The sequence below is a fragment of the Oncorhynchus clarkii genome, chromosome 22, assembly GCF_045791955.1.
Source record: "Oncorhynchus clarkii lewisi isolate Uvic-CL-2024 chromosome 22, UVic_Ocla_1.0, whole genome shotgun sequence".
NCBI classification, from domain to species: domain Eukaryota; kingdom Metazoa; phylum Chordata; class Actinopteri; order Salmoniformes; family Salmonidae; genus Oncorhynchus; species Oncorhynchus clarkii.
In genome coordinates this window covers 37480082-37506962 of record NC_092168.1, presented here as the reverse complement: position 1 = coordinate 37506962, position 26881 = coordinate 37480082, and the positions used below count along the sequence as shown (strand labels likewise).

Here is a 26881-nt window from a genome sequence, read left to right as displayed (position 1 = left end):
TGGTTGCAGCATACTAAAAACTGATAGGAATAGTCCTCACACTAGAGTGTTAAGGTACTGTATATATTGACCCTTTCCTGAAAGAGCAAGATATGAAACTTGCAACTCACTTAATTTACTTAGCAAATTTTTATTAGAAAAGTGTGATTTCTTGTCCTGTGCGGCACGTCGCAATTATTATTATTTTTTTAAACCTTTTTTTAACCAGGCAAGTCAGTTAAGAACAAATTCTTATTTTCAACGACAGCCTACGAACAGTGGGTTAACTGCCTGTTCAGGGGTAGCTCGGGGATTTGAACTTGCAACCTCTCGGTTACTAGTCCAATGCTCTAACCACTAGGCTACCCTGCCGCCCTAACGGCATTAGCTAAGTATCATTGAGGAGAAGAAGGGGATAAATGCCCTGGAAACTAGAAGATTCCGATTCATGACCCACCTAAAAAAATCCCTCAACATTTTGACAAACAGGAACTTTGCCGACTCTGAGAAACTGGTTGTAGGCTACAGGACTGAAAACACTCAAATCCAAGACAATTTCAAACAACTTAGTGACATTAATTAAATATACAGTGCACTGACTCTGCTGCTATTGGCTCCTGGAAATGTGCAAAGAAGTTCTGTGCTGATCGAGGGACGCTTGACGCTGTCTGGCACTGGTTCGAGGCAGGTGTTGATGGGTCACCAAGACCACCACGACAGCTAGCCCTGCTAACACTGAGACAACAGGGAGTCGATGGCCAGACCACATGGTCACCCCTTTCACACCAACATGTCAAGGCTTTGCCATGTTAAAAAGAAGACAAGCCCAGAGTTGGGCCTTCCCTTAGAAAAAAACCATGGTGAAAATCTGCCCCTCATCCTATTTTTTGTCTCCCTCATAAGAAAAAGGCATAGAGATTAGATTTTTAGTTGGTCAATGTTCACGTTTTCACCGTGAACCAGTGCCAGAGGAAAAGCGAGGTACTAACACTTTATAAAAAAAGTTGGTTACAGTACAATTAAACTAGAGAGTGGTCGTGTGGCTGTGTCGTACCCACTGTGAAGGGAAAAGAGGCCTAAGTGACATAAGGGGGTCTTCAGCTCAAAGCCTGTGCCTGGAGTCATGGCTGTAGCTTCCGGGGGAGCCGTTACGGTTGCGGTGGGGCTTGTACGTGTCCTGATAGGGGTCATGATAATTCTCCTCCACCAGGGGGTAGTGGACCTGGTCCCGGCTGTGCTGCGAGCCGGAGGACAGGCGGTTACGGCTCTTCCTCTGCCGCTCATTGTGGTAGTTCTCGTCTGATGGCGAGTGTTCTCCTGCTGTGTGATTGCTGTTCCTGTTTGTGTTTCTTTGACCCTGTTCAGAGAGAAAGAGAGGACATATTGTATACATTCAGCAGTTGACTACAGCATCAGCTTTTTCAAAACGGTATAATTGTTTTTTTTTATCCTGTAGTAGTTAACAAAACGTCCTTGATAAATAGGCAGCAATCCGGTATCATAATCCTGTATCACTTCACTACTAATTCATACCATTTTCAATGAATTATTTACAACCAATTTGCCCAACAACTAGTCATAATTAGGGCTGTTAAGGTGACCGTATCACCACCAAACAAGTCATGAAGGCAGTCAAATTCCACATGACCGTTTAATCACCGTAATTAGGCTTCTCCAAGCTCTGATGCTGCTGATGGTCATTAGTAGCCTACCAAACTTGCTGACTGCCTGGTACTCAGCACTCTATTGTCCCTCTAATCACTCAATGCAAATGTTTTAGAAAATCCAATCAAACACTTCATGAGAGCTCATGTTGCGCAACATTTCTATAGGCTATACAATTTTACAAGAAAACAGAGTGATGGCCTCCACTAAAACGAGTAGGATCCCATCAGCCTTCTATAGGCTAGGCATACTATATTTCTTTCTCAACTTTCCTAATATTAAGCCAATTGTTTATCTTTACAACAGGAGTATAGCCTACCTGGCTGGCATGAAAATGAACCATGGGAAATGTGTCCTCCATTCGCTATTTAAGTACATAGATTTGTATTTTTTCCTGCTGCCCCTGTTTCGAGACAGGTGCATGATAATGGTCCATTCTATATCAAAACAAATTTCACACATATATTATTTAGTATATGTAAAGACAAGATTAAATGATGGGTGGCAATATTAGCCTATCACTTCTGAATTCTATATTATCACTTGTGAATGATGCCCAGCATAAAAAACTGCCTTTTTTGCAACTTTTTCTAATCATAAAGGGGATGCCACTGTGAAATTCGAGGCATTATCAAGTGCTTGTCAAATTGTGAATGAGAGACTGATGAAGTGTGTAAAGCCTCCGCAAAAAAACAAAGTAGAGATCATGCCTTTCAAGCGGCTTTTTTGAAATCATCATTAGTCTCAACATGCAGCCTTACAATGTATTAAAAATCAAAACATATAGCCCAACGTTTATAGAACAACTAAAGTTACATTAATAACTCTAAATTAAGCATATAGAAGTGCCTATTTCTTTGTTAACCCCTCAACACAGAATAGCCGCATGTGTGCACTCCCTCAAATCATTTGGAGAAAATATATATATTTTGTTCAATTGTTTTCTTCATACAATCATTTAAAAAATATAATGTCACAGAATTCTAAGCAAATCTTGTCTGCTAAATGAACTAGTAGTAGCCCACAGCCATATGGCATAGCCAGACATAGCCAGACATAGCCTAACATAAGGACAACTCAGAGTATGCTACTCTGTTCTTCTAAAATAGACTACATTTTCTTCATATCATGTTTCTTTAGACCTGTCTAAAATAAATAATGGATGTATTGTGAAGGTGTAGGCTTTATTACATGGATTTAATAGACTTTTTAAAATGTAGATGTTCCAAAGGTCTGCATCAGTGGTTTGTAAATCTATGTGCAGAAGACAGGAGATGCTAAATGTGTTAATGTTAATTAACGGTCAAATACCGTGAGACCAACAGTTATTTACTTGACAATCACCAGCTGACAAAATGTTGTGACCGCCACAGCCCGAGATAATAGCTATTGCCACCGCATCTACTTTAACACTATAAAACCAGTTTCCCAGTCAAATAAGAGGGCAAATATCAGTCAAAGTAAGGTCAGGTTGATTCACCGGTTGGTTGACCAGCCCAGTTATAGCTGTGGGGTACGGAGAGAGGGCAGTGGATCCCAGGTTGCGGCCCAGCAGAGGGTTGAGAGGGGTGCTCAGGGAGGTGTGTGTTGCCCTCCAGTAGGCTTCCAGGTATTCTGCCAGGTGATCACATGCATCCTCCAGCTGATTCTCATCCAGAATGATGTCAAACATTTCCTAAGAGACAGGGGGAGAGGAGCGAGAGCGAGAGAGACAGGGAGACAGGGAGAGAGGGGAGAGCAGAGAGACATTCTGACTTAGTGACTGAGGGATTGAGTTGCTGGAAGTAGCAGTTAACTGTCGGTTATTGTCCCTCGTGGAAGGCCAGAGACCAGCAGTTGACAGGGTGTACTGAGAGTATATTGTTCCTTATGGGAGGCCAGAGACCAGCAGTTGACAGGGTGTACTGAGAGTATATTGTTCCTTATGGGAGGCCAGAGACCAGCAGTTGACAGGGTGTACTGAGGGTATATTGTTCCTTATGGGAGGCCAGAGACCAGCAGTTGACAGGTTGTACTGAGGGTATATTGTTCCTTATGGGAGGCCAGAGACCAGCAGTTGACAGGGTGTACTGAGGGTATATTGTTCCTTATGGGAGGCCAGAGACCAGCAGTTGACAGGGTGTACTGAGGGTATATTGTTCCTTATGGGAGGCCAGAGACCAGCAGTTGACAGGGTGTACTGAGGGTATATTGTTCCTTATGGGAGGCCAGAGACCAGCAGTTGACAGGGTGTACTGAGGGTATATTGTTCCTTATGGGAGGCCAGAGACCAGCAGTTGACAGGGTGTACTGGGGGTATATTGTTCCTTATGGGAGGCCAGAGGCCAGCAGTTGACAGGGTGTACTGAGGGTATATTGTTCCTTATGGGAGGCCAGAGACCAGCAGTTGACAGGGTGTACTGAGGGTATATTGTTCCTTATGGGAGGCCAGAGACCAGCAGTTGACAGGGTGTACTGAGGGTATATTGTTCCTTATGGGAGGCCAGAGACCAGCAGTTGACAGGGTGTACTGAGGGTTACTGTCACTTATGGGAGGCCAGAGACCAGCAGTTGACAGGGTGTACTGAAGGTTACTGTCCCTTATGGGAGGCCAGAGACCAGCAGTTGACAGGGTGTACTGAAGGTTATTGTCCCTTATGGGAGGCCAGAGACCAGCAGTTGACAGGGTGTACTGAAGGTTACTGTCCCTTATGGGAGGCCAGAGACCAGCAGTTGACAGGGTGTACTGAAGGTTACTGTCCCTTATGGGAGGCCAGAGACCAGAAGTTGACAGAGTGTACTGAGGGTTACTGTCCCTTATGGGAGGCCAGAGACCAGCAGTTGACAGGGTGTAATGAAGGTTATTGTATACCTACCGGAGGGCACTGTGCTAGTTTGTCTGCTGCCACCAGCTGCACATTCAAGTGTTTGCTCTGGGATTTCCCTCTCGACTTGATCAACCGCTGAAGAACCTGTGGATAGTTTATATATTCACAGTGCTGGACTTGGACTGAAATAGGCTACGGTACACATTTTGGGTGCCGGTACTGTTCATTTTTAGGTGCAGGAGCTCCACAATACTTTTGACATAATATTCTATAAGAGGAACAGGAGCCCAAGCTGTAGAACATTTTATGATGATCTCCTGCCCAAGTCAAGCACTGTATATATCAAGTCAGAAGAAAGCAGCAACACAAATCAGATTGGTCAGGGATGGCAATAGAAAAATGGCAAAACTTTGAATTCACCTTAAAAAAAAAAAACTCTTACAGAAACTTGGGTACAGCTGTGTGTATAAAAGCAGCATAATTCATACATGTCAAAATGATTTTACTCTTGGAGCCTGTTTCCCTCCCATTTCCACCTTGGGGATGTAGCAAAAATAGAACCATTTGAGGATAAGGGGAAGCCTAAAACTTACTTTAGGAGAGGACACTTTAACATGCACGATGATAGGTGCTAAGGATGTCTTTATGAGCTGGGTTGGATGGTTGATTGTGTCAGCATCCAGGACCACCAGCTGTAAGGATCTGGCCAGCTCAAATATCCTCTCAATCTCACTCTGAACCTCCGCTGTGGGGAAACAGAACAGTGATCACAGATGGTGGATCAACAACCCTTTATATTGCCAAAATCGGAAGACATCAATTCCACAAATTCTGTGCAATACACACTTTATAGGATCTGATAAGTACAGTATGTACAGTACCAGTCAAATGTTTGGACACAACTACTCATTCAAGGGTTTTTCTTTATTTTTACTATTTTATACATTGTAGAATAATAGTGAAATACATCAAAACTATGAAATAACACATATGGAATCATGTTGTAAACAAAAGTGTTAAACAAATCAAAATATATTTTATATTTGAGATTCTTCAAAGTAGCCACCCTTTGCCTTGATGACAGCCTTGCACACTCATGAGGAATGCTTTTCCAACAGTTCCCACATATGCTGAGCACTTGATGGCTGCTTTTCCTTTACTTTGCGGTGCAACTCATACCAAACCATCTCAATTGGGTTGAGGCCGGTTGAGTGTGGAGTCCAGGTCATCTGGTGCAGCACTATCACTCTCCTTCTTGGTCAAATAGCCCTTACACATCCTGGAGGTGTGTTGGGTCATTGTCCTGTTGAAAAACAAATGATAGTCCCACTAAGCACAAACCAGGTGGGATAGTGAATCGCTGCAGAATGCTGTGGTAGCCATGCTGGTTAAGTGTGCCTTGCATTCTAAATAAATCACTGACAGTTTCACCAGAAAAGCCCCCCAAACCATCACACCTCCTCCTCCATGCTGCATTATGGGAACCACACATGCGGAGATCATCCGCTCACCTACTCTGCGTCTCACAAAGACACGGCGGTTGAAGCCAAATATCTCACATTTGGACTAATCAAACCAAAGAACAGATTTCCACCGATCTTCTTAGTCCAAGCGAGTCTCTTCTTCTTATTGGTGTCCTTTAGTAGTGGTTTCTTTGCAGCAATTCGACCATGAAGACCTGATTCACAGTCTCCTCTGAACAGTTGATGTCTGTTACTTGAACTCCGTGAAGCATTTATTCGGGCTGCAATCTGAGGTGCAGTTAACTCTAATTAACTAATCCTCTGCAGCAGAGGTAACTCTGGGTCTTCCTTTCTCATGAGAGCCAGTTTCATCATAGTGCTTGATGGTTTTTGCGACTGCACTTGAAGAAACTTTAAAAGTTCTAGAAATGTTCCAGATTGACTGACCTTCATGTCTTAAAGTAATGATGGACTGTCGTTTCTCTTTGCTTATTTGAGCTGTTCTTGACATAATATGGAATTGGTCTTTTACCAAATAGGGCTATCTTCTGTATACCACCCACCTCTACCTTGATACAACACAACTGATTGGCTCAAATGCATTAAGAAGGAAATAAATTCCACCAATTAACTTTTAACAAGGCACACCTGTTAATTGAAATACATTACAGGTGACTACTTCATGAAGCTGGTTGAGAGAATGCCAAGAGTGTGCAAAGCTGTCATCAAGGCAAAGGGTGGCTACTTTGAAGAATCTCAAATATATTTTGATTTGTTTAACACTTTTTTGGTTACTAAATGATTCCATATGTGTTATTTCATAGTTGGGATGTCTTCACTATTATCATACAATGTAGAAAATAGCAAAAATAAAGAAAAACCCCTGAATGAGTAGGTGTGTCCAAACCTTTGACTGGTACTGTATAATTAAGCAATAAGGCACGAGGGGGTGTGGTATATGGCCAATATACCACAACTAAGGGCTATTCTTAAGCACAACGCCACGAGAAGTGCCTGGATACAGCCCTTAACAAACCCCCAAGGTGCCTTACTGCGATTATAAACTGGTTACCAACATAATTAGAACAGTGAAAATAAATGTTTTGTCATACCCCTGGTATACAGTCAGATATACCACAGCTTTCAGCCAATCAGCATTCAGGGTTCGAACCACCCAGTTTATAATTTCCTTTTTCACATATACAAAACATCTGAGTGAAGAATAGCAGTATTCAGTGTCATCCAGATGATACCTAGGTTGGACCTGGTGTTGGATCTTTCGATGATGGCCCGCTTGCTGGGGTTGTTGAGCACTGACCTCTTGGCCAGAGCTATATCTGCTGTTACTCTCGTAATAGATATCCTAAATGCAACAGATTCAATGCATACAGAATATCACAAACCCACATGTAAAGTATGGCTACTACCATGTTTATAATCCTACAGAAAGTGTTTAGTCAAAACAGGTGGTCAGATTATTTACTTTGGCAAAGTATTCAATGATCATGTATAACTGCTTTACATATCCTGAGTGTACAAAACATTAAGAACACCTGCTCTTTCCATGACTAAGACTGACCAGGTGAATATTAGCCTATGATATATTATCACTTGTGAATGATGCCCAGCATAATAAACTGCATTTTTTTGCAACTTTTTCTAAACGTAGTCGCACACCTCATGTTGTAACGGATCTCTTCGTCGTCTGACGACGAGTATGAAATATCGGACCAATGCGCAGCGTGGTAAGTGTCCATGTTAATTTATTAACTGAACACACAAAACAAAATAACGAAGTGAATAGAAGAAACGAAACAGTTCTGCAAGGTGACATACACTAAACAGAAAACACAGACACAGAAAATAATCACCCACAACCAAAATGGGGAAAACAGACAACCTAAGTATGATTCTCAATCAGAGACAACGATCGACAGCTGCCTCTGATTGAGAACCATACTAGGCCAAACACAGAAATACAACATAGAAAAAAGAACATAGATTACCCCTCCCCCCCCCCCCCCAAAGGTGCGGACTCAGGCCGAAAAACTTGGCCCACTTAAGTGGCGCCTTTGGAGCGGCGACCTTCGCCGCCGACCTCGAACTGGGCACCCTTGCAGCGGGCCCCGAATAGATGGGAGACTCCGGCATTGCCATAGTGAAGGGCGGCTCCGGTAGCGCCATAGTGAAGGGCGACTCCGGTAGCGCCGTAGTGAAGGGCGGCGCTGCCGGAGCCGCCCTTCACTACGGCGCTACCGGAGTCGCTCCGGTAGCGCCTTAGTGAAGGGCGGCTCCGGTAGCGCCGTAGTGAAGGGCGGCTCCGGTAGCGCCGTAGTGAAGGGCGGCTCCGGCAGCGCCGTAGTGAAGGGCGGCTCCGGTAGCGCCTTAGTGAAGGGCGGCTCCGGTAGCGCCGTAGTGAAGGGCGGCTCCGGTAGCGCCGTAGTGAAGGGCGGCTCCGGCAGCGCCGTAGTGAAGGGCGGCTCCGGTAGCGCCGTAGTGAAGGGCGACTCCGGTAGCGCCTTAGTGAAGGGCGGCTCCGGTAGCGCCGTAGTGAAGGGCGGCTCCGGTAGCGCCGTAGTGAAGGGCGACTCCGGTAGCGCCTTAGTGAAGGGCGGCTCCGGCAGCTCCTGACTGACGGGCGGCTCCGGCAGCTCAGGACAGACGGGCGGCTCCGGAAGCGCTGGACAGGAGGGAGACTCCGGAAGCGCTAGACAGGAGGGAGACTCCGGAAGCGCTGGACAGGAGGGAGACTCTGGAACCGTTGGACAGGAGGGAGTACCTGGAGGGAGGAGACGGAGACAGCCTGGTGCGTGGGGCTGCCACCGGAGGCCTGGTGCATGGAGGAGGCACCGGATGGACCGGACCGTGGAGGCGCACTGGAGGTCTCCAGCACCAAGCCTGCACAACCTGTCCTGGCTGGATACTCCCCGTAGCCCGGCAAGTGCGGCGGGGTGGAACAGACCGGGGACACCGTGCGTAGGGCTGGTGCCATATACCCCGGGCTGAGGAGATGCACTGGAGACCAGATGCGCTGAGCCAGCTTCATAGCTCCTGGCTCGATGCCCACTCTAGCCCAGCCGATACGAGGAGCGATGTAGCGCACCAAGCTATGCCTGCACACTGGGGACACCATGCGCCTCACGACATAACACGGTGCCTGCCCGGTCCACCTCTCTCCACGGTAAGCACGGGGAGTTGGCTCAGGTCTCCTACCTGACTTAGTCTCACTCCCTGGCTGCCTCCCTCCAAGATTTTTTTGGGGCTGCCTCTCGTCCCTGTTGCGCTGCCGTGCCAACTCCTCATAATGCCGACGGTCTGCTTGGGCTGCCACCAGCTCTTCCCTGGGGCGGCGATATTACCCAGCCTGTGCCCAGGGACCCTTTCCGTCCAAAATCTCCTCCCATGTCCAGGAGTCCAGAACCCTCTGCTCCTGGTTACCACGCTGCTTGGTCTGGTTGTGGTGGGTGATTCTGTAACGGATCTCTTCGTCGTCTGACGACGAGTATGAAATATCGGGCCAATGCGCAGCGTGGTAAGTGTCCATGTTAATTTATTAACTGAACACACAAAACAAAATAACGAAGTGAATGGAAGAAACAAAACAGTTCTGCAAGGTGACATACACTAAAAAGAAAACACAGACACAGAAAATAATCACCCACAACCAAAATGGGGAAAACAGACAACCTAAGTATGATTCTCAATCAGAGACAACGATCGACAGCTGCCTCGGATTGAGAACCATACCAGGCCAAACACAGAAATACAACATAGAAAAAAGAACATAGACTACCCACCCCAACTCACGCCCTGACCAAACTAACACAAAGACATAATAAAGGAACTAAGAAAAGAACGTGACACATGTAGCCTAGCCCATAGGCCTATATGTTTTGATAAGGTTTGTATCACAACTAAACTGGCAAAATAACTTCTTAAAATTAAGCACATGAATCCGCTTTACAAGGGGTTAGAGGCTAACTGGCATACATAAACAGCGCATGAGCTTCAAATTTGGGGAAGAACATTTTCACCATAAAAATGCATTACATGCATAATCGCATTTGAGGTCACTTTTGATAATGGTGTTTTCCTGCTAATGGAACATGTTTTATTTATAGCCTACTGTCATGTGTGCATTTCTGCGCTTATTATGTGAAGAAATAGCCTAATAGTTTAATACAAAACATTAAGAATACCTGCTCTTTCCGTGACAAAGAGTGACCAGGTGAATCCAGGTGAAAGCTATGATCCCTTATTGATGTCACTTGTTAAATCCACTTCAATTGGGAGTGCTACGCAATATTAGGAAGGTGTTTACACTGAGTATACCAAACATTAGGAACACCTTCCTAATATTGAGTTGCACCCCCAATTCGTTGGGGCATGGACTTTAAAAGGTGTCGAAAGCATTCGACAGGGATGATGGCCCATGTTGACTCCAATGCTTCCCACAGTTGTGTCAAGTTGGCTGGATGTCCTTTGGGTGGTGGATCAGTCTTGATACACACAGGGAAACTGTTGAGGGTGAAAACCCCAGCAGCATTGCAGTTCTTGACACACTCAAACCTGTGCACCTGGCACCTACTACCATACCCCCTTCAAAGGCACTCAAATATTTTGTCTTGCCCATTCACCCTCTGAATGGCATACATACACAATCCATGTCTCAATTGGCTCAAGGCTTAAAAATCCTTCTTTAACCTGCTCCTCCCCTTCATCTAAACTGATTGAAGTGGATTTAACAGGTGACATCAATAAGGGATCATAACTTTCACCTGGATTCACCTGGTCAGTCTATGTCATGTTTTGTACATTCAGTGTATTTTCCGCACTAGCTTATAGTAGTTTGCATAGAGAGCCTGATGCTACAGTTAGCAGGCAGAGTGTAAGTGCAATATAGGGTTGACAGTATGCAGGGACAGGGATAGTGCTGACAACACAACTCCTCACCTGCCATCAAACCTGTGCTTCAGGAAGTCAAAGAGCGCTTTCTGCATCATGTCTGTCACCTGCACACGCAGCACACAGAGCCAGGAAGAGCAGCAGAGGATGGCAGAGGAGAAAGTTAGGAAAGGATGGAGAAAGCATGATCTCTGGTTTCTTTCCACCTAATTTTCTACAGAATTAATCCTGGTTACATTAAATAAGGTGATTAAGGCCTAAAATGAAGTGTCATAAAAACTCGGTGTGATGAATGAATTGCAAGGTATTTCAATTAGAATCTGAAGATGAAAAGAACTGTAGTTGCAAGGACAAGGCTAGCAAGGAGCAGGGAGCAATTATATGGTATATCCACATATATAACGACAAGGAGTTGAAGACAATTTGTGTGCTTTGCACACAACAATAACCGTATTCTATATACACTGAACAAATTTCAAAAGGCACTCGCACATCTGAGCTATCTTTTTTTGCAGGTGCATGGTAACAGTTCAATAAGATAAGACAAAAAGAGGAAACCCGCACTTGCTAGTATCACAGCTTTAAGTTTCGACCTCAAGGCCTTCGTCAGAGCTTGGTGAGCTTTCTTTTAAATAGCACCCTTATAGCTCCACTCACATTCGTGGGCTTGGAGTCGAGGGAAAATAAGTGTTACACAAATATAACAATGTACATTTCATAAATATTTGAATAAAGTGTGTACATTAAACATATTAAACACGTCTGTAAAACCACAATGAGGACATCAACCAATCTAGCAAGTTTTCATAAATCATTGGGTACAGCACAATAAAAACATCAGTTTTTAGAGTAATCTGAAATGGTGGAATTAATTCATGTTCACATTTACAGCATAACATACATAGGCATTTCATCATTAAAACCTTTAACAAATAATGTCTAGAGGGTGAAAATCCCAAAACATTCTCTTTTGCTCAGAGTATTATTTATATCACCTCCCCTGTCTGATATCTTAACTTTCTCTATGACACAAAATCTAAAGGTTTTTGGTCATTAAAATGTACTGAGACTGGATAATCCCTGTCATGTCTCCTGATTTAACTTTTATGTTAACTAATTCTCTGTTTGAAAGAACAAGAGGTTTTACCTACATAACACAGCCCACATGGACATTTAATCATGTAGATAACATGGGTGGTGGAGCATTTACTAATGTCATTTTTGTGAACAGTTTTCCTGTATGTGGGTCACAGCAATATTCACACATCATATTGTTACACTGTGCACAACCTCTGCATTTATAGCTACCATTCGGAAGAGGGCGTTGTTACAGGAATTAAATTCCTTTATGTTTATTTAACCAATTCAATTAAACACTCTGTCCACTCCTAAGAATTTGTAAGACCCTTATTTGTATAAAATGGACAGAGACCAGTCTCAAAATCAATCAGTAGCGTTTACTCTCGAGAGTACTGAACATGATACAGTTTACCACAGGTTATAAACTGAAAATGACGTCATTAGTTTTCGAACTGTCCCGTCTCTTCACCACTCCGGTACAATGGCAGTATAGTTCTCAAGCCTTCCCGCATCGTCTCTCACCAATTTAGATCATTTATGACCGAGCCAAGGTCTTCCTGTGTAGATAAGCATTCTAGCCAGTCTGACGATAAGTTAATTCATTTCTACCAAATGAACAGACAGTCATTGTTCTAATTCTGGATTATATTTACACACATTATATTCAGTACTAAAATTAAAAAGAAAATTCATACATATACAGTAACATAATAGTATTCTGATTAGTACATATACAGTAACATAATAGTATTCTGATTAGTACATATACAGTAACATAATAGTATTCTGATTAGTCAGTCCTGATTGAAATGTATACATAATTAGTCATTATTGATAAAAAATCCCTTAACAGGCGTAAAAGAGCCTGGCTCATTTTCTTTTGTGGCTGGACCAAAATAATCGCGTTAATTGCGACCTCTCCTATATACAATAAGTGGTGGATTGTTAAATTCAGCTGGCAAAACTGGGTCTGATGATAAAACATGCCAGTGTTTCTTGACAGCATCTCCCACTTTACGCGAGTTCATGTGGTGGTAAACATTATAGTGTTCTTTAGCTCTAGTGGGTCTTTTTGTAGCAGTTCATCTCGTGTTTTCCCTAATGACAAATTAAGAGTTTAATACACACATTGTGGAGAGTAGCCTCTTAAAAAACTATTGTGCAAATCCGCTGCTTTTTCTAGATAGTCCTCTGTGGAGTGGCATGTATTGCGCAGTCTGAAAAACTGGCTTCTTGGAAGTCCCCTTTTTAATGGCTCGGGTAGAAGCTGTCCCCCTGTAATAAAGTATTTCTGTCTGTTTCTTTTCTATACAGAGTTGTAAACAGGGTTCCATTAGATTTCTCAATAAACATATTGAGGCAATGAACACGTTTAGTGTCACATTCAATAGTGAATTTGAGATTGAGGTCAATGTCATTGAGTAATGGTATCAAGTCTGACAGCTCTTCTCTCGTCAATATATTGATACCTCTTCAGGACTTTACTCACAAGTGGATTTTTGTTTTCATTGTTAACAAAACGTTCAAAATGACCCACATAAAGTTAGCATAGCTCGGAGTGAATGTGGAGCCCATCGATGATCCATTCGTTTGGAGGTAGTATTCATTATCAAACCTGAAATAGTTATATGTCAAAACATATTCAGCCAGCTCTAGAATAACGTTTATTGGTGGGTAGTTGTTAGCATCACGGTCTCTCAAATCGTGAGCACGGGCTGCCAGCCCCTGGTATGGGGAATGCTGGTATATAGACTCGACATTTAACGTGACCAAAATACAGTCTTCTGTTAATCCCGTGAATGGTGAGATCTTGTTTATGAAGTCTATTGAGTCTTTAACATATGATGGCTATGCTTGCAGATGAGATTTAATAAACTAGTCTACATATTTTGACAATTTTATTTTACCTTTATTTAACTAGGCAAGTCAGTTAAGAACAAATTCTTATTTTAACTGCCTTGTTCAGGGGCAGAACGACATATTTTTACCTTGTCAGCTCGGGGATTCGATCTTGCTCTAGTCCAATGCTCTAACCACTAGGCTACCTGCCGCCCCGACAACGGTTCAAGCATTGAGCATATTCCTGCAACCACTGGGTGGCCTGGATAATATACACGCAACATGTAATATAAACGCATCATGTAAAGTGCTGGTCCCATGTTATGTGACCGATGTGAAATGGCTAGTTAGTGGTGGTGCGCGCTAATAGCGTTTCAATCGGTGACGTCACTTGCTCTGAGACCTTGAAGTAGTGGTTCCCCTTGCTCTGCAAGGGCCGCAGCTTTTGTGGAGTGATGGGTAACGATGCTTCGTGGGTGTCAGTGGTTGATGTGTGCAGAGGGTCCCTGGTTCGAGCCCGGTGAGGGGACGGACTAACGTTATACTGTTACAGTTACATGAGCTGAAATAAAAGATCCCAGAAATGTTCCATGTGCACAAAAAACGTATTTCTCTCAGGTTTTGTGCACAAATTTGTTTACATCCCCTGATAGTGAACATTTAAGCTTTTGTCGAGATAATTCATCCACCTGACAGGTGTGTCATATCATGAAGCTGATTAAACACCATGATCATTACACAAGTGCACCTTGTGCTGGGGACAATAAAAGGTCACTTTAAAATTGGCGATTTTGTCATATTACACAATGCCACAGATGTCTAAAGTTCTGAGAGACCATGCAATTTTCATAATGACTGCAGGAATGTCCACCAGAGCCATTGACAGAGAATTCAATGTTCATTTCTCGACCATAAGCCACCTCCAATGTCGTTTTAGAGAATTTGGCAGTACGTCCAACCGGCTTCACAACCGCAGACCACTTGTAACCACGCCTGCCCAGGACCTCCACATCCAGCTTCTTCACCTGCGGCATCGTCTGAGGGAGTGCTGAGGAGTATTTCTGTCAGTAATAAAGCCCTTTTGTGGGGAAAAACTAATTTTGATTGGTTGGGCCTGGCTCCCCATTGGGTGTGCCCCTTCCCAGTAATGTGAAATCCATAGATTAGTGCCTAAATAATGTATTTCAATTGACTGATTTCCTTATATGAACTGTAACTCAGCAAAATCTTTGAAATTGTTGCATGTGGCGTTTATATTTTTGTTCAGAATATTTCACGGCAACGTTAAAACATTTTCTTTTACATTTCACAAGGGACATTTTTAGAGGAAAAAGGATGTTCGGTAAGGTCTCTTGACATTGAGCATCAATAACAACAGCATCATGCTGTTCACACAAGTCAGTGTAATTGGATCGTTTGGACCAATAGACACATCTCTGTAAATCGGGGGAAAAAATCACATTAAGAAGAATAAATTGTGCCTCCATTCCATCCACCTTCGCATAACCTTTGCATAAATTGTCTTGTTTATTTTTTTTACACTGTATTATCACACACACACACACACACACACACACACACACACACACACACACACACACACACACACACACACACACACACACACAAGCAGAGAGCTTCTTTTGGTGCTGTTTATCTCTGTGTTTCTAATTTCAAGCCATGCTCTACTTTTTCAGACTGATGTGTTTTACCCAGAAGGTTGTTACCACAGCAACACAGTGGTGCGGCAATGAGGACCGACGATGATCCTGGCTCCCCACTTCCCCCATACATATTAAGGAAAAGCTGCTGCCCTCTTTTTTCTGCAAACCCTCATTGGTGGTTAGTTACCAATGAATGGATAAGCCAGACATAGCTGTTATTTTTGGATAGCTCCAAATATCTACTCTGACAATGAACGGGGGAGTTATTCACTGTCAGCGAACCTCTTCAATGAAGCTGCATCTCAACCACTAGTCTGCACGTTGACGGCCCTCAATATTGATTCCAAAAGGGAGAGCTGGGAATTGGAGTCCCTGTATGGCACACAACCAAATATTGCAGCTGTCCTGAATAGCTGTATTGGAGGCCGAATAAAACACTTTACAAGAGACTGAAAATATTATTGTCATGATGCCTACCTCATATCCCTTCAGGGACGGTCCTACCAGGACCACTGGTCTCATGGAGGGGACCACGTCATAGGGAGGGATGTTTTCAGTCTGTAGCAGAGGTCGAGGGTTAGAGGGAGCACAGACAGAGCAACAGTAACATGTAACATGCCATTCACCATTATGTCCTTTTATTAAGTATTATTTAATACCAAGAAAGTGTCTCTGTGGAATTACAGTGTTACAACAGTGTTACAACACAGATACAAAATAATGAGTATAACAGTAGCTGGATATATTACTGTCAGCCATTAAGTTATGCTATTAAGACATTGGGACGTTTCTGTTTTACTTCCTGATAATGTGCTGAAAAAGTGTTATAATTAAAATACTGCCAGCATATCATTGTTAAAGATGAGCCATCCAATTCATTTATGCAACTCCTATTTTTCTTTGGTCAATCAATTTAATGGCATCATTAAGCCCTGGTACTTGCCAGGGCTGGAATGAAATAAAAGAAGACAGGTCTACATGGTATTAAAGTGAGCTCAATCAGGTCTGCAAAGACACTTCATAGTATTTATTCCTAAAATATTAATTGGGGTGAATAAAGTCCAACCTATTAGTTAGTCTGTATGCCTAAAATAAAGATTGAAATGCTGATATGGAGGATGCCATTGCACCTAGATGAATAACACAGTAATATATATAATACAGTATATGATTAGTCTAGGTGCAAGCAGATTCTGTGTGGTGACAGACCTTGGGGTTTACCTGTGGATGGATTAAAGTGAATAAAACATGTTATTACTACTCACCACTTTCTGCTTCTGTTTTCCTGTAAAAATTAGAAAACAACTGATAATTGCCTATGAACGCCAGGCAGAAACGTAATACAATATACAGTACAACACGTTAGAGAGATACCTTTTCAGTACTCCTCTAATACTGATGGAAATATTTCAAGAGTACAATAATGGATGCAAATACCTTATCACACAAATAAATGAAGTACTACATATACAGTATGTAGACAGTATATTAGTGATGAAAACACTTGATTTACAGTGCCTTGCGAAAGTATTCGGCCCACTTGAACTTTGCGACCTTTTGCCACATTTCAGGCTTCAAACATAAAGATATAAAACTGTATTTTTTTGTGAAGAATCAACAACAAGTGGGACACAATCATGAAGTGGAACGACACTTATTGGATATTTCAAACTTTTTTAACAAATCAAAAACTGAAAAATTGGGCGTGCAAAATTATTCAGCCCCCTTAAGTTAATACTTTGTAGCGCCACCTTTTGCTGCGATTACAGCTGTAAGTCGCTTGGGGTATGTCTCTATCAGTTTTGCACATCGAGAGACTGACATTTTTTCCCATTCCTCCTTGCAAAACAGCTCGAGCTCAGTGAGGTTGGATGGAGAGCATTTGTGAACAGCAGTTTTCAGTTCTTTCCACAGATTCTCGATTGGATTCAGGTCTGGACTTTGACTTGGCCATTCTAACACCTGGATATGTTTATTTTTGAACCATTCCATTGTAGATTTTGCTTTATGTTTTGGATCATTGTCTTGTTGGAAGACAAATCTCCGTCCCAGTCTCAGGTCTTTTGCAGACTCCATCAGGTTTTCTTCCAGAATGGTCCTGTATTTGGCTCCATCTATCTTCCCATCAATTTTAACCATCTTCCCTGTCCCTGCTGAAGAAAAGCAGGCCCAAACCATGATGCTGCCACCACCATGTTTGACAGTGGGGATGGTGTGTTCAGCTGTGTTGCTTTTACGCCAAACATAACTTTTTGCATTGTTGCCAAAAAGTTCAATTTTGGTTTCATCTGACCAGAGCACCTTCTTCCACATGTTTGGTGTGTCTCCCAGGTGGCTTGTGGCAAACTTTAAACGACACTTTTTATGGATATCTTTAAGAAATGGCTTTCTTCTTGCCACTCTTCCATAAAGGCCAGATTTGTGCAATATACGACTGATTGTTGTCCTATGGACAGAGTCTCCCACCTCAGCTGTAGATCTCTGCAGTTCATCCAGAGTGATCATGGGCCTCTTGGCTGCATCTCTGATCAGTCTTCTCCTTGTATGAGCTGAAAGTTTAGAGGGGCGGCCAGGTCTTGGTAGATTTGCAGTGGTCTGATACTCCTTCCATTTCAATATTATCGCTTGCACAGTGCTCCTTGGGATGTTTAAAGCTTGGGAAGTCTTTTTGTATCCAAATCCGGCTTTAAACTTCTTCACAACAGTATCTCGGACCTGCCTGGTGTGTTCCTTGTTCTTCATGATGCTCTCTGCGCTTTTAACGGACCTCTGAGACTATCACAGTGCAGGTGCATTTATACGGAGACTTGATTACACACAGGTGGATTGTATTTATCATTATTAGTCATTTAGGTCAACATTGGATCATTCAGAGATCCTCACTGAACTTCTGGAGAGAGTTTGCTGCACTGAAAGTAAAGGGGCTGAATAATTTTGCACGCCCAATTTTTCAGTTTTTGATTTGTTAAAAAAGTTTGAAATATCCAATAAATGTCGTTCCACTTCATGATCGTGTCCCACTTGTTGTTGATTCTTCACAAATAAATACAGTTTTATATCTTTATGTTTGAAGCCTGAAATGTGGCAAAAGGTCGCAAAGTTCAAGGGGGCCGAATACTTTCGCAAGGCACTGTATTTGTTGCTTCCATTCCAAACCTTCCTTTGCAGATGACAGCCTTGGTTACACTTGTTAAGTGAGTCTGCTAAAGCCTTTGGTAAGTTGCATTATCCTTTAAAAGTGTTTATTTTTTACAATTTTTTTATAAATTCAAATTAAGAGAGTAATATTTCAATTTATGTTAAGATGGATATAAGATGGAGCAAATCCTTATCTTTGGATAAACCATCTCTCATCTTAACTTGTCATCAAACCATAAAATTTCGCCCAACAGGGTTTGGGCTATAGGGTTATGTTTGCCTTAAAACAAACTCAATGCATAGACATTATGCTTGTCCATAATCCTCTTGGAGGAAGAGGAAGAGGAGGAGGAGTGGACTGAGAGTGCATGGCTCACCTCATTCCAGTCCAATAGAACGTGCATGGCACATTCTGGAAGACACAAAGATCGCACAACTCCACATTCCATCCACCCAACCTCCAGACACTGTTCCCTATTTTCACATATTAACTTCCTCTAAACGTTTGTATTGAGCAGCTGCAGCATTTTGAAGTAATTAGATTTTTCTCATAAGAGTAGAACAATGTCATTGAGTACATATACTCTGATAACCATTCAGTTCATAGTTCACTAATGTGAAGTGACCGACAGTTCGTCTAACACTGGATTTGATATGTTAATAAACATATAATAAACATTAATAATAATACATAAATAATAATAGTTAATAAACAACACACTGAGCAACAATGATATGGTATGTTAGAGACAAGGACAATTAGATCATAGATGATAAATTAATAATTCTGACAAACGGGTAGGGAGGCGCTCGACCTGGAGAGACGCTCTTCCCCTAATAGGCTTCTGTCTGGAGGCTCACCTGCAGAGGGAGGGTTGGATTTGAACCCGCCTGAAACCATGTCTCCTAGACTGGAGGAGGAATTCCCACTGGACTTACTGCAAGGCACAAAGGATAATAGACAGAAGAAACATTAATGTGGAACACAGACAGATAGTCTCATCCATCACGGGAGTCCCACACAACTCCCATCCTCAGGAGAAACAGAGTAAATAACAGAGTTCTCTGTCTTTAATCAGTCATTTTATTGTTACTTTAGACATCCTTGGTGTTTTAATGTTATTTAATTATTCTCTGTTATTGCCTTTTGCTTGTTTTTATCTCTTTCATTTTATTATTTGTTACTGTAAAGTTTGTTACAGTTTTAAATGCACTTCTAAACTAAAGTTTGATTTGTGTCCATGTTGAATATTTATCATTAGAATTGAATGGTCTATCAGTAGACTCGTCTATCAGTAGAATGGTCTCCCAGTAGAATGGTCTACCAGTAGAATGGTCTATCAGTAGAATGGTCTACCAGTAGAATGGTCTACCAGTAGAATGGTCTACCAGTAGAATGGTCTATCAGTAGAATGGTCTACCAGTAGACTGGTCTATCAGTAGAATGGTCTACCAGTAGAATGGTCTACCAGTAGAATGGTCTACCAGTAGAATGGTCTATCAGTAGAATGGTCTATCAGTAGAATGGTCTACCAGTAGAATGGTCTATCAGTAGAATGGTCTACCAGTAGAATGGCCTACCAGTAGAATGGTCTACCAGTAGAATGGTCTACCAGTAGAATGGTCTATCAGTAGAATGGTCTACCAGTAGAATGGTCTACCAGTAGAATGGTCTATCAGTAGAATGGTCTACCAGTAGAATGGTCTACCAGTAGAATGGTCTACCAGTAGAATGGATGAATACTATAAATACATTCTAGAACAGATGAGTATTGACAACACATTGTTCCAGGAATTGTGATAACAAAGGGGCTGGGATTAAAGAGGCTAATATATAATTTATGAGCAGTGATTGTCTTGGAGATAATATCTATCGAGGCACTATGTGAGATGACATACCCACTGTTTTACCACAATTGTTACATAACGTAACCCTCGGCAACATGAGGCCAACGCTGAAGTATCCTTTAAAGTAGACAACAAAGAGTTAAAACAGAGCTGAATGACTCAATAGTGGGAGAATGACTATTCTCTCTGTCATAGTCGGCAATAAGGAAACTTATATAAGATGATGCATATCATATCTTTCATATTAGTGTCACCAATCTGTTATTATGAGTAAACCACCCTAGTTACAGCAGAGCCACACCTGGAGTATGTGGCCTCTCATCAGACGCACCCATGTTGCTTTCCCTCTTCAGTAACCTTTTATAATACTTTTACAAATGCTTAATAAAGTTGTTTATAAATAGTTGATTAATGCTTATTCAGGACATTTCTTAGAAACAGCTATGCCCTCTCCAACCCCCAACCCACCCCTCAACACCCCAACCAACCCCCCAGACCCTAAACTCACCCTCCAACACAGCCCCTCCACCCAACCAACACCCCCAACCCCTAAACCCACCCTCCAACACAGCCCCTTCACCCGACCAACCACCCCAGACCCTAAACCCACCCTCCAACACAGCCCCTCCACTCAAACAACCCCCCCACACCCTAAACCCATCCTCCAACACAGCCCCTTCACCCGACCAACCCCCCCCAGACCCTAAACCCACCCTCCAACACAGCCCCTCCACCCATCCAACCAACCCCCAGCCCCTAAACCCACCTTCCAACACAGCCCCTCCACCTACCCAACCAAACCCCCCAGACCCTAAACCCAGCCTCCAACACAGCCCCTCCACCTATCCAACCAACCCCCCAGCCCCTAAACCCACCTTCCAACACAGCCCCTCCACCCAACCAAACCCCCCCAGACCCTAAACTCACCCTCCAACACAGCCCATCCACCCAACCAAACCCCCCAGACCCTAAACTCACCCTCCAACACAGCCCTCCACCAAACCAACACCCCCAACCCCTAAACCCACCTTCCAACACAGCCCCTCCACCCAACCAAACGCCCCCAGACCCTAAACCCACCCTCCAACACAGCCCCTCCACCCAACCAAACCCTCCCAGCACCAGCCCAGCCCATTTGCCCAAACAAGCCCACCCCCTCAGTAAACGTCTCACCCCCCAGCCCCTGCCCAGCCCCTCAACCAGGGCCTTACCCGTAAGAGCGTGTACCTCTCTTCTGCTCCTGCTGTAGACGGATGTTCTCTAGTTTCAGAGGGCTGGGGATGAATCCGATCTCACAGCCCTCCTTCACCAGCCGGCCGATCCACCAGTCATTACTGTACTTCTGTAGTGGACAAGACAACATTAAACAACACAATGAGTGAAGTGAGTGTGTGTGTGTTTGTTATACACTGATATGTACACTCATTGCTGTACGTCTGTAGTGGACAAGACAACACAAAACAACAGAACAGAAGAGAGTGTGCAAACTCCACAGAAAAATACACACTATATGTGGCTGTGGGCAAAGCAACACAAAGCGAATGTCTTAGAACAGAAGTGTGTGACAATTCATAGACATACAGTCAGGGCCGGCTCTAGCCTTTTGGGGGCTTGTCATGACAAATAGTGTCCCCCTCTGCGTCACAATGGGATTCCATGAGTTCTAGCTTCTGTTGCTAGGTCTGTTGCTAGAACTTGCAACATGAATTTGAACACTTTGTTTGTAAACTATTTGCCATCTGTCAACAATGGCTTTACAGTGGTGGGGTGTTGGACTGATCTTGTTGATCATGTACATACCTGCTACAAACAGACTAAATGATGAAAACGCTACTGGCAGCAGAATCCAATACAGCAGAGAGTTCCTACTACAATGCAACTCAAACACAAACGCGATAGATATCCCAATGACCCATCTAATCCCTGATTGTCTGCGAGTGGATTACAAACACAAATGCAAACGTAGAAAACATGGGGCAATCAGACAAAGAGTTAAAAAATTAAAGAACAAATTTCCCTTCCCACCACGTGCTGATCAATGCCTAGTCACTGAGGGTTAAAGCAGATGAGCTGTCAGCAAATTTTTGCTTCCAACACAAATACCGGGAGGCCTGTTTGCTGGCATTTACTGAGACTTGGCTGGATAACAGAGTCCCGGACAGGGAAGTGGAGCCGGCTTCACTCTGGTCAGAGTGGACCGTGATCTGAGCATCACAGGGAACATCATGATGGGGGCGTCTGCCTGCTTGTCAGGGACCAGTGGTGTAAATGGATCCTGGTAAGAGAGAGACTCTGAAACCCTCGACATTGAACTGCTTTCTGTGTCACTGTGACCCTACTATCTGCCTGTGAGTTCCCGCAATTGTTTGTTACCGTGGTGTACATTCAACCAAAAGCTAATATAGCAAAAGCATCAGAGATTATTTATAATCTGTCACAGAAACTGGAATCTATCTCGCCAGACGCACTCACATTTATTTTAGGGGATTTTAACAACTGTACTTTGCACAAAGTCCTGTGCACATACCACCAGTATGTGAAATGTCACACTAGGAAAAATAAGACTCTTGACTTGTGCTATGGGACAATACCAAATGCGTTCTCTGCTACCACCAGACCTCCCCTGGGGACATCAGACCAAAATGTGGTCTACCTCAGGCCAACCTACTGTCAGCTCCTGGAGAGGGAGAAACCCACAGTTAAAACTGTCCAGATCTGGAATGACAACAGTATCACTTGTCTCCAGGGGTGTTTTGACTGTACAATGTGGGAGGTATCTGGTCTCCAGGGGTGTTTTGACTGTACAATGTGGGAGGTATCTGGTCTCCAGGGGTGTTTTGACTGTACAATGTGGGAGGCATCTGGTCTCCAGGGGTGTTTTGACTGTACATTGTGGGAGGTATCTGGTGTCCAGGGGTGTTTTGACTGTACATTGTGGGAGGTATCTCGTCTCCAGGGGTGTTTTGACTGTACAATGTGGGAGGTATCTCGTCTCCAGGGGTGTTTTGACTGTACTATGTGGGAGGTATCTGGTCTCCAGGGGTGTTTTGACTGTACAATGTGGGAGGTATCTGGTCTCCAGGGGTGTTTTGACTGTACAATGTGGGAGGTATCTGGTCTCCAGAGGTGTTTTGACTGTACAATGTGGGAGGTATTTGAGGACAGCAGCACTGATCTCGATGAACTCACAGATGTTGTTTCAGACTTCTGTAAACTTCTGTGTTGTCAATTGTGTCTACTAAAACCTGAAAAATCTTCTCTAACAATAAGCCTTAGGTATCAAAACATCTAAAAATCAATACTTAATAGGAAGAAGGCAGTTTATGCTGGGGGTGATAGACAGGCTTTAAGAGATGTACAACGTGAGATCAGTTTATGCTGAGGGTGATAGACAGGCTTTAAGAGATGTACAACGTGAGATCAGTTTATGCTAAGGGTGATAGACAGGCTTTAAGAGATGTACAATGTGAGATCAGTTTATTCTGAGGGTAATAGACAGGCTTTAAGAGATGTACAACGTGAGATCAGTTCATGCTGAGGGTGATAGACAGGATGTAAGAGATGTACAATGTGAGCTCAAAAGACAGATACTGGTGAACAAGGAGGCATACAAGCAAAGGGTGGAGAGGAGCCTCTCCTCAGGAAACACAAGGGTGGCCTGGCCAGGGATTAAATCCATGTCTAGTGCCCCCCACATAGGCAGGGGGGAAAACAGTGCTGACCTTGGGAGACATGAGGGCCAGAACATGGTTAATGAACTGAATGTTTTCTTCTCAAGATTTGATTCAGACAACTTTATGTCAGAGGTAAAACAAATGGAAGCATCATTACAAATGTTTGAGAGGGTTGTTGTTAAACAGGATGATGTTTTGAAGTTGTTCAGGGGATGTAACACATACAAAAGCCCAGGCAAAATAAGTGGACATGTGTTAAAGCACCGTGCTATGAGATCTTTAAGGTCAGTGCCCTCCGCAATGCTCACAAAATAATTTTAGACACATGCCACGCCCTTACCCGGACCGCATAAATGCTTGCTCAGGGCCTCCTGAGTGGCGCAGTGGTCTAAGGCACTACATCGCAGTGCTAGCTGCGTTACTACAGATCCTGGTTAGATACCGGGCTTTGCCGCAGTCGGCCGTGAACAGGAGAACCATGAGGCGACGCACAAATGGCCCAACGTCGTCCAGGTTAGGGAAGGTTTGGCCGGATCTTGTTTGGCCGGTCCTTGTCCCATCGAGCTCTAGCGACTACTGTGGCGGGCTGGGTGCATGCATGCTGACACGGTCGCTAGGTGTACAGTGTTTCCCTGACACATTTGTGCGGCTGGCTTCCGGGGTTAAGCGTGCAGTGTGTCAAGAAGCAGTGCGGCTTGGCGGGGAAGTGTTTCAGAGGACGCATGGTTCTCGACTTTTGCCTCTCCCGAGTCCATACGGGAGTTGAAGCAATGGGACAAGTGTCACACCCTGACCATAGTTTACTTTGTATGTTTCTATGTTTTGGTTGGTCAGGGTGTGATCTGAGTGGGCATTCTATGTTACATGTCTAGTTTGTCTAGTTCTATGTTCGGCCTGATATGGTTCTCAATCAGAGGCAGGTGTTCGTCATTGTCTCTGATTGGGAACCATATTTAGGTAGCCTGGGTTTCACTGTGTGTTTGTGGGTGATTGTTCCTGTCTATGTGTTTTCACCAGATAGGCTGTTTAGGTTTTCGTTACGTTCATTACGTTCTTTATTTTTGTAGTGTTTGTATTGATTCGTGTTTTACGTTTGTTTATTAAAACATGGATCGCAATCGACACGCTGCATTTTGGTCCGACTCTCCTTCTCATATAGAAAACCGTTACAGAATCACCCACCACCAACGGACCAAGCAGCGTGTCAACAGGCAGCAACAGCAGCGTAAAGAGGAATGGACTTGGGAGGACGTTTTGGATGGCAAGGGCTGTTACACTTGGGAGGAGATACTGGCTGGAAGAGATCGCCTCCCATGGGAACAGGTGGAGGCACTTAGGAGAGCAGAGGCAGCCGGAGAGAGGAGCCGGCGATATGACGGAACACGGCTGGCAAGGAAGCCCGAGAGGCAGCCCCAAAAATTTCTTAGGGGGGGGCTAACAGGGAGTATGGCTACGCCAGGTAGGAGACCTGCGCAAACTCCCTGTGCTTACCGGGGGGCTAGAGAGACCGGACAGGCACCGTGTTATGCAGTGGTGCGCACGGTGTCTCCAGTGCGGGTGCATAGCCCGGTGCGGTATATTCCAGCTCCGCGTGTCGGCCGGGCTAGATTGAGCGTCGAGCCTAATGCCATGAAGCCGGCTCTACGCAGCTGGTCCCCAGTGCGTCTCCTTGGGCCGGCTTACATGGCACCAGCCTTGCGCTCGGTGTCTCCGGTTCGCCTGCATAGCCCAGTGTGGGCTATTCCACCTCGCCGCACTGGCAGGGCGACCGTGAGCATTCAACCAGGTAAGGTTGGGCAGGCTCGGTGCTCAAGAGCTCCAGTGCGCCTGCACGGTCCGGTTTTTCCAGTACCACCTCCACACCCCAGCCCTCCGGTAGCAGCTCCCCGCACCAGGCTTCCTGTGAGTGTCCTTGGCCCAGTACCACCAGTGCCAGCACCACGCATCAGGCCTACAGTGCGCCTCGCCTGTCCAGCGCTGTCGGAGCCCTCCTCCTCTCCAGCGCTGTCGGAGTCTCCCGCCTGTTTAGCGCTGTCAGAGCTTTCCGCCTCTACAGCGCTGCCGGAGTCTCCCGCCTGTTCAGAACTGCCAGTCTGCAAGGAGCTGCCAGTCTGCAAGGAGCTGCCAGTCTGCAAGGAGCTGCCAGTCTGCATGGAGCTGCCAGTCTGCATGGAGCTGCCAGTCTGCATAGAGCTGCCAGTCTGCAAGGAGCTGCCAGTCTGCATAAACCTGCCAGTCTGCAAGGAGCTGCCAGTCTGCAAGGAGCTGCCAGTCTGCAAGGAGCTGCCAGTCTGCATAAACCTGCCAGTCTGCAAGGAGCTGCCAGTCTGCAAGGAGCCGCCAGAGCTGCCAGTCTGCAGGATGCCGCCAGAGCTGCCAGTCTGCAAGGAGCCGCCAGAGCTGCCAGTCTGCAAGGAGCCGCCAGAGCTGCCAGTTAGCATGGAGCAGCCAGAGCCGCCAGTCAGCATGGAGCAGCCAGGGCCGCCAGTCAGCATGGAGCAGCCAGGGCCGCCAGTCAGCATGGAGCAGCCAGGGCCGCCAGTCAGCATGGAGCAGCCAGGCAGCATGGAGCAGCCAGAGCAGCCAGTCAGCATGGAGCAGCCAGTCAGCATGGAGCAGCCAGAGCAGCCAGTCAGCATGGAGCAGCCAGAGCTGCCAGTCAGCATGGAGCAGCCAGTCAGCATGGAGCAGCCAGAGCTGCCAGTCAGCATGGAGCAGTCAGTCAGCATGGAGCAGCCAGAGCTGCCAGTCAGCATGGAGCAGCCAGTCAGCATGGAGCAGCCAGAGCTGCCAGTCGACCAGACTCTTCCAGATCTGCC

General features: G+C 44.6%; 1 protein-coding gene across 1 annotated transcript in view; it reads right to left on the bottom strand.

Annotated features, from left to right (window-relative positions):
• Positions 1-859: 859 nt before the first annotated feature.
• Positions 860-26881, bottom strand: part of LOC139380854 (voltage-dependent L-type calcium channel subunit beta-4-like) — a 73009-nt gene continuing 46987 nt past the window's right edge. The window contains exons 5-14 of the mRNA XM_071123985.1: positions 21600-21730; positions 19402-19478; positions 16668-16687; positions 15880-15960; positions 10868-10926; positions 7168-7277; positions 5045-5196; positions 4500-4595; positions 3125-3319; positions 860-1336 (exon numbers count right to left, since the gene is read on the bottom strand). Coding sequence (XP_070980086.1) covers positions 1082-1336; positions 3125-3319; positions 4500-4595; positions 5045-5196; positions 7168-7277; positions 10868-10926; positions 15880-15960; positions 16668-16687; positions 19402-19478; positions 21600-21730 — 1176 coding nt within the window. The 3' untranslated portion in view covers positions 860-1081. The remainder of the gene's footprint in view (positions 1337-3124; positions 3320-4499; positions 4596-5044; positions 5197-7167; positions 7278-10867; positions 10927-15879; positions 15961-16667; positions 16688-19401; positions 19479-21599; positions 21731-26881) is intronic.